Raw genomic sequence first — 7164 nt, 5'->3', positions numbered from 1 at the left:
TTGCTACAGTAAAAAGCTCTCACATAAAATCATATCTTAATTCGAATTAAAAACTCGAATCAGCGAACTAAACGGGCCCTTATGATAAGATATTCTCGTCATCTAGAGATTTTGATAACTATCTATTAATATTGCATGGCGTTGAGTTACCACTTACCACCATCAAGAATAAGGGAAGAGAAAACTAGCTACTGTTGAGATGACCTTCTAAACTAACAAAGAAAACAATTAACAACTAGCAATTTATTATAAAACTCTCAATCTCATAACATTTTTTATGATAGATATGATTCAGATCAATTTATTTAGGTTTTGGGGAGATTGAATCTACACTTGGTTTGAATTTTAGTTTTTTTTTAATTATAATTTTGATCACTATGTACAAACAAAAAAAATGCATACTTAGTATGATCACCATATACATATATAAATAAAAGTGGGAAATCATTTGTTTTATTATAAATTTGGGATTGTCTGGTCTAGGGAGTCATCTAATGCCAAACTGGTGACAATATTGGACTCCAACTTGTCAACTTGTCCTTGGAAATATTTTTCATTCTTTACAATGTGAAGATATTATTATCTTTACAGATCACAAGGTGTTCTTTTTCTTCATTGGGTTCTTTTTCCGGGTTGGAGAATCTGTAGATGATTCGTTATTCATCATATCTGGGACTGGGACCGGTCTAAAAGCACATGCAGTCATTTCAAATTAATAGAAGAAAAAGAGAGAAAAAATAAAATAAATAAAAATCAAGCAAACAAACAAGCAAGGGCAGATGTCACATCCTTTTCTTTATGTTTTTATTCTCATATATAAAATATTTATATAATCTTACTATTTGTGATATGGATTCCAGTCAATGTAAGGCTAATGCTCGAGTTTACAAGTCAAATGGATCCTATTGAAATGGATCGGTTTGATGATAAAGCTAGTTTGACAAAAATTTTACCCCTTGTTTGTTTGTTTGTTTTTATTTTTATTTTTTGCTAGGTTAATAGATAAGAACAACTTTTAAAGTTCATTCACGCACAGTTTTTAAAAGCAGGGCTGTACAAAAAAATCGATAAATCCAATTTAACTGAGAAAACCAATCGATCGAAACTGTATCGAATTCTAACTAATTGAACATCTAGATTGAAAAATCGACTCTAAACTGGTTTTCTTCTGAACTCAGTCGGTTCCGGTTGACAAAATATGATATTTTTAACTATGCTCAATCTAATTTAATGTTATATTGAACATCACGATGGGACATACAGCTCAATTTAATATGATTTATATATAACTGATCACTATTCTCTTAAAATACTTATCGGTTTTAGTTGATATATGTAATTCAAGAAAATGAACTAAAAATCTTGCGACATTTCAAAAAGAACATCGGTTCTTCTAGATTTCCCATAAAAATCCAGCTTTGAGAGTTTACTTCCCTTAATCTCTCTCTCAATTTAGCAAAGTAATACCTTTCGGAAAATAGTTAGCTTTCCACTGTTTTGTTAGCATAGTGTTCATTTTAGTACAAAGGTTGAAGAATAAAGGATTTTCTCTAATATGGCCTCTCTATCAGTAGGATCATTTTTTACTGTGAGATTGATCAAAATCACAACAGATTGAAAAGATTATGTGGGACAGATAATTTCTAATATAGAAGATTACAGTAGTTCATTTTTGCTGGTCTTATCAGAGAAACTCTCGAAGAGTAATAGGCTTGTTTTGCAAATGGAGCAGACCTAATGGAAAAAAGCTTTTATAAATCAAGTCACACACACATATAATACGTGTATATATATATATATATATGTATACATAAATGCAGTTTAACCCTGAGCCTTACTTTACGAATATGAAACCGATCTAGGGTTATCCCTAATCTAAACCATGGTTCAAGCACAATAAAGGACAGTCCACTGTGAAAAAGGTTATGGTCAGCATATGCACTTCTCTGACCGTATTGCCAAGGCCACAAAATGTGAGGAAAAAAAAAAAAAAAAAACACAGTATGGCAAATGGCCATCCATGTGCAACATGCATACAACTTAGCCCTTTATTATTTTCGATTCACTGCATGGCCTAAATTCATGTCATCCAATTTCACTCAAAAAACCCCTCTTTTCTGACCTTTCTGTCCGCCACAATCCAAATGATAACATAAAGAAAACTATAGTTGCCATAATGGAAAAGGGGCAAAAAAAAAAAAAAAAAAGAGAGAGAAAAAAGAGGGCCCAACTCAAAAACAACTACCAAGAACCAACAGGAACATGAGGCCATCACCAATATATACAATCCGACACACATTGGGACAAAAGCTCTCAATCTATGGCGGTTTCTACAATAAAGAAAAGAGGGTGTTGAAAAAAGCGACCAATACTTGATGCTAGCACAGTGTGAAACATTCCCCATTGAAAGGAAAAGAACCCAAGAAAGCATCAAATATGTAGCCTTTAGTAGCAATGCGTTACTAACCAAACAATTTTGTATTGTGTTCAACATCTTATTTTATTCAACGAATATCCAGTTCAACCATAGGAGATACAACAATCTCACCAAGAGAAAATTTTTAACAAAAAAGGCAAAAAAATTTTATGTATTCAATTCCTCAGCGAGCCCCACAAAAGATGATTTAAAGCAAGATTTTATGACCAAAATTCTCCCACCATTATAATTTACCGTCCTTTTTTTAAATAAAAAATATATATATATGCTGTACAACCTTAAGAACTCACATCAGACGATATAGGCTTCCCACTCAAGTCCTCAACTAACCCCAACTAAATTCCAAAATGGGGTCTGCTTGAGAGTGATTTTCTTCAATAATTTATGACTCGTAGATTGTAATAGCTGTGGTTTTTATTGTTTTTGTGACACCAAAATGTAAACCAATAATGTAAAGGCACAAATTAATTATGATGGGAAGTTTAGACTCATCAATAGAGAGGAGCTCTGAAAGGGATGCCTTTCCTCTTGCGCAGAAGCTTCCTTGGCTTCAATGCTGAACTAACCCAACAAGCATGAACCTCCTCGCCCGACTCAGCCAACGATAGGGACGATTCCATTTCACTCAAATTTGTTTCGGAGTTGCAGTTTTCTTTGAAAGACAAGTCTCCATATTGTGGAATAGGAACAGTTATGAAATTCTGGCTCTGGTCTTTAGGCTCCAATGGAACTAATGAGACCTGAAAATTCACACACAACATGAATTATCCATCACCTTTGGCCTCAAGAAACGTAAACAGAATCGATAAACACTTCGAGGAAGTTCTATAGTTGGGGTTACTGAGACGTGCAGATTCTCGGACTACACGGGTTATCCATCACATTTAGTCGTAAGAAACGAGAACTGAATCGATAAACACTGAAAGGAAGTTCGGGAATTGGGTTTACTGCAAATTTACCTTACATGCAATGGAGCAGAAGCGATTAGGCGGGTCTTGTATGTATCTCCCACAAGCTTCACAGGAACCAGCACAGAATGACTTTGTTGATGGCTTTGCATCTTTGGATTGAGGCCGGGGATTTAGATGTACAGCCTTTTCACCATTGATTTTATATGTCTGCAACATAAAGTAGAATTCATTTGTTATTTAACCAACAAAGCAATAAAATTTCAGTTGGAAACAGGAAAATAAAAATGTAATTAGAAACTGGGCAATACTTATCACTTGTTACACCATTTAGCAAGGATCAAATAGCTATATTAGATTTGCAACTAATTACAAGTACAACTGCACAATTTGAACATCAGCAACATAGTGCAAGAGATTGGTTAAAAAAAAAAGATAATCAAAATGAGAATTAAAAGTTCAATATATTACCAAAAAAAAAAAAAAAGCAGGATTAGAATTCACTATTCCTTTAGACTGTCATCATCATTTAAAGGATGAGACTGTCACCCACTACCTAAAAGGCAAAAACAATCGAGTAAAAGATATGCAGATGAGGTAACAAATCAAAGAGATTACATAATTGTCAACCAAATCACGAATAAAATACTTGAATTTGATCTCAGGGAAATCAGCAAAACTGTACCAGAAACAGTACTAATCCATACTTTATCAGTTCATAATTGAGAACACTAATTCAGAAATTCTTGATGACATTCACAAGAAAGAAGGGTTAATAAATGTCCCCAATGCCATCAAATGATGTCAATAATTCACAAGTCACATCAAATTTGGCAAAAGAAAGAAAAGGGTCTCTATAATTGAAGACAGATAATATAGAATGAACCTGAATTCTTGAACAGTCGAGATGTTTCTGCATGTCTTGAAGACGAACAACATTATGATAAACATATTTGCAGATCTGAAGTCGGCGATGAAGGCAATGAGCTGTCACACAGTGTCTGCAGAATCCAAGATTACAGTCTATGCAGAACAAGTTTTTCTCATTTTTGCGGTAATCTGGATGATGAACACAAGAATCAAAGAATTTGCTGTGCAAAAGAGCATTAAGCCAATCTGTTTTCTTTTTCTTTAGGAGCAATTTGCATCCAACCTTCAGAAACAAATCCAAACAACAGTAATTTCAATCGCTATTAATAACCCATCAAGATTCTATCATCAAAGTTTTAAACTTTATAATTATATCACAGAACTTAATCTAAAATTTATATGCTCAACATACGATTCTAGCAAAATTCAAACAACCCTTTTGAAAAATGTGAAATAGCACTCACTGGAAAGTTCAAAACTTGAAAATCAACTCTATATCAAACATTTATATGTAATATTTTTTTTTTCAGTTGAGCTAAACGGTAAACACAAATCAGACTGTGAAAGTTCCTCTAATTTCTGGAATCCACAAAAGATGGCAATAAAAAAACAAAACCATTACATGAATAACCAAAAGGTTATCAAGTCCAGAAAGCAGGAAAAACAAAACAAAAACAAAAAAGATTGAATACCCAGAAAAGTAAATGGTTTGGTATTCATAACGATAATTTTAAATATAGTAAAAGGATTTAGCATCAAAAGGAATCAATTTGTCATTGGTGACTGTGAAAAAGGAAAATTTTCTTACCATTTCTTTGCTTCTGAATGGAATTTGAAGAGACTACAAGGCTCATAAAATGACAGAAAGGAGAGATTTTGCAGATAACTCAGGATTGTGAATGTTGATATTAGAGAAAGCAGAAAGAATTATTAAATTGTGAAAAAAGAAAAAAAAGTGAGAAGAGGAAATGGTAATGGAAAATATAATGGAAACGGAAGCCTCAGTAGGCGCAGTGTATATCCTTCTCCTTTTAACTAAAGAAAAAAAAAATGAAAAAAAAGTAAAATAAGAAATAAAAAGAGGTGGGCTTTACATCGGCGGGAAGTTGAACGCTTTTCTGGCCGTTGGATTGGAAACCATCCAACGGTCGTGATTTTAGCAAAATCTTGTTTAGGTTTTTCATTCATAAAAATAAAGCGCCTTTTTTTAGGTTGAAATTCTTAAAATAAAGTTCATACGGACTGACTAGTGATTAGGAGTATCTAATGTTTTTATTTTTATTTTTTCACTTCGACCAAAATAAAAAATAAAAAATGTAGTGCATTCTATCACCCTCATATTAGAAGTTAGACTAGTTGAAAACATGTGCTATGCATGTAGGTCGTGCATATTCAACTTGTTAAACTTTTAATAAGTGAGTGTAATTTTCTTTAAAAGGGATCAAAATGAAAGAAACAAAATTCCAGGAGAAAAAAGATAAAAACAAAAGTAGAAGAAGAACACTTTTAAAATAGTGGTGATTGTGGGTATCGATAAAGACAAGTCCACACACTATTCTATTATAAAGAGTAGAATTCAAAACCCTTATATCATAGGTAAAAATAAATAAATAAATAAAGCTTAAGGACATAAATAAAAAAAGGTAAAAATTAATCAAAATAAAAACATAAATAAATTTTAGAGCAAAAAAGGAAAAAAAAAATTAAACTAAAGGAATTTTAAAGGCAAAAAAAAAAAAAAAAAAAAAAGAGGTAGCCGTTTTGGTTGAAACCGTACATTAGTCATCTTTCTATGTATTAACTAATAACTAGCATGAGAGACGTGCCTAAGGAACGTCCTCATTTGTAACTTTTTTTTTTTTACTTTACAATTTGCATGCTTTTATATTTTTTTAATAAAAAATATTTTACAAAACAATTATAATTTTGTTCGTTAACTGTTTCTTTAATAATATATATACATAAGTATACAAATAATTCAACTAATAGTTTGAGTGAAACATAAACATGTATAACATACTAACAAATGCTTTCATTGTTACAAACATGAGTACATATAAGTCAACATAACTAATATTTTTCAAATTGAAGAATAAATAATGATTTTTTTAAGTGTAAACTTATTAAAAACTCATCAAATTCAACAATTTCATGTATAATGATGGTTAAAAATAAAATTTAAAAAACAAATGCATCTTTTCCCACATATATATATATATATGCGCGCGCTTTAAAAAGTATTTAAAGATTTACAAGTTGAATTTATTTGAAAGATAAAAAAGTAAAAAAAAAAAAGCATATGCTACAAAAAGGGTAAATTAATAAAAAAAAAAATTGAAGAATAAATAATGATTTTTTTAAGTGTAAACTTATTAAAAACTCATCAAATTCAACAATTTCATGTATAATGATGGTTAAAAATAAAATTTAAAAAACAAATGCATCTTTTCCCACATATATATATATATATATATGCGCACGCTTTAAAAAGTATTTAAAGATTTACAAGTTGAATTTATTTGAAAGATAAAAAAGTAAAAAAAAAAGCATATGCTACAAAAAGGGTAAATTAATAAAAAAAAATTATATCTCGGATGCATTTGAAAAAAAAATTGACATTTTAGAGTATGCCATGAAGAAATATTAAATTTGGGAATATTTGAAAAAAAATATGTTAATAGACAAATTAGTGAAGAAGTTTTTAATGAGAAAAAACACTCTAAGTATAAAAGAATAGCTTGTTTTGAGTTTTGCACTTGATTGTTTTTTTTTTTTTTAAACAATGAAGCAGCAAAACAATCAAGTGCAAAACTCAAAACAAGCTATTCTTTTATCAAAAAAAAAAAAAAGCTATTCTTCCTTCAAAAAAAAAAAAACTATTCTCTCTTCTATATATCTTATTTATGTGTGTAACTACTAACTAGTGATTCGACAGGTGATTTTTTTTTT

General features: G+C 30.7%; 1 protein-coding gene across 1 annotated transcript; it reads right to left on the bottom strand.

The window, feature by feature from the left end:
- Positions 1-2613: 2613 nt before the first annotated feature.
- On the bottom strand, positions 2614-5229 carry LOC21390182. The gene is made up of 4 exons (XM_024163586.1): positions 5024-5229; positions 4232-4498; positions 3397-3555; positions 2614-3177 (listed from the first exon to the last, which is right to left on the bottom strand). The coding sequence occupies exons 1-4, from the start codon at positions 5024-5026 to the stop codon at positions 2929-2931; spliced, it is 678 nt and encodes a 225-aa protein (XP_024019354.1). The 5' UTR covers positions 5027-5229; the 3' UTR covers positions 2614-2928.
- Positions 5230-7164: the final 1935 nt, after the last annotated feature.

Source organism: Morus notabilis, unplaced genomic scaffold (genome assembly GCF_000414095.1).
Source record: "Morus notabilis unplaced genomic scaffold, ASM41409v2 Scaffold2195, whole genome shotgun sequence".
In the NCBI taxonomy this organism is placed as follows: domain Eukaryota; kingdom Viridiplantae; phylum Streptophyta; class Magnoliopsida; order Rosales; family Moraceae; genus Morus; species Morus notabilis.
The sequence above is the reverse complement of the archived record's forward strand: the minus strand, read 5'-3'. Positions and strand labels throughout refer to the sequence as shown.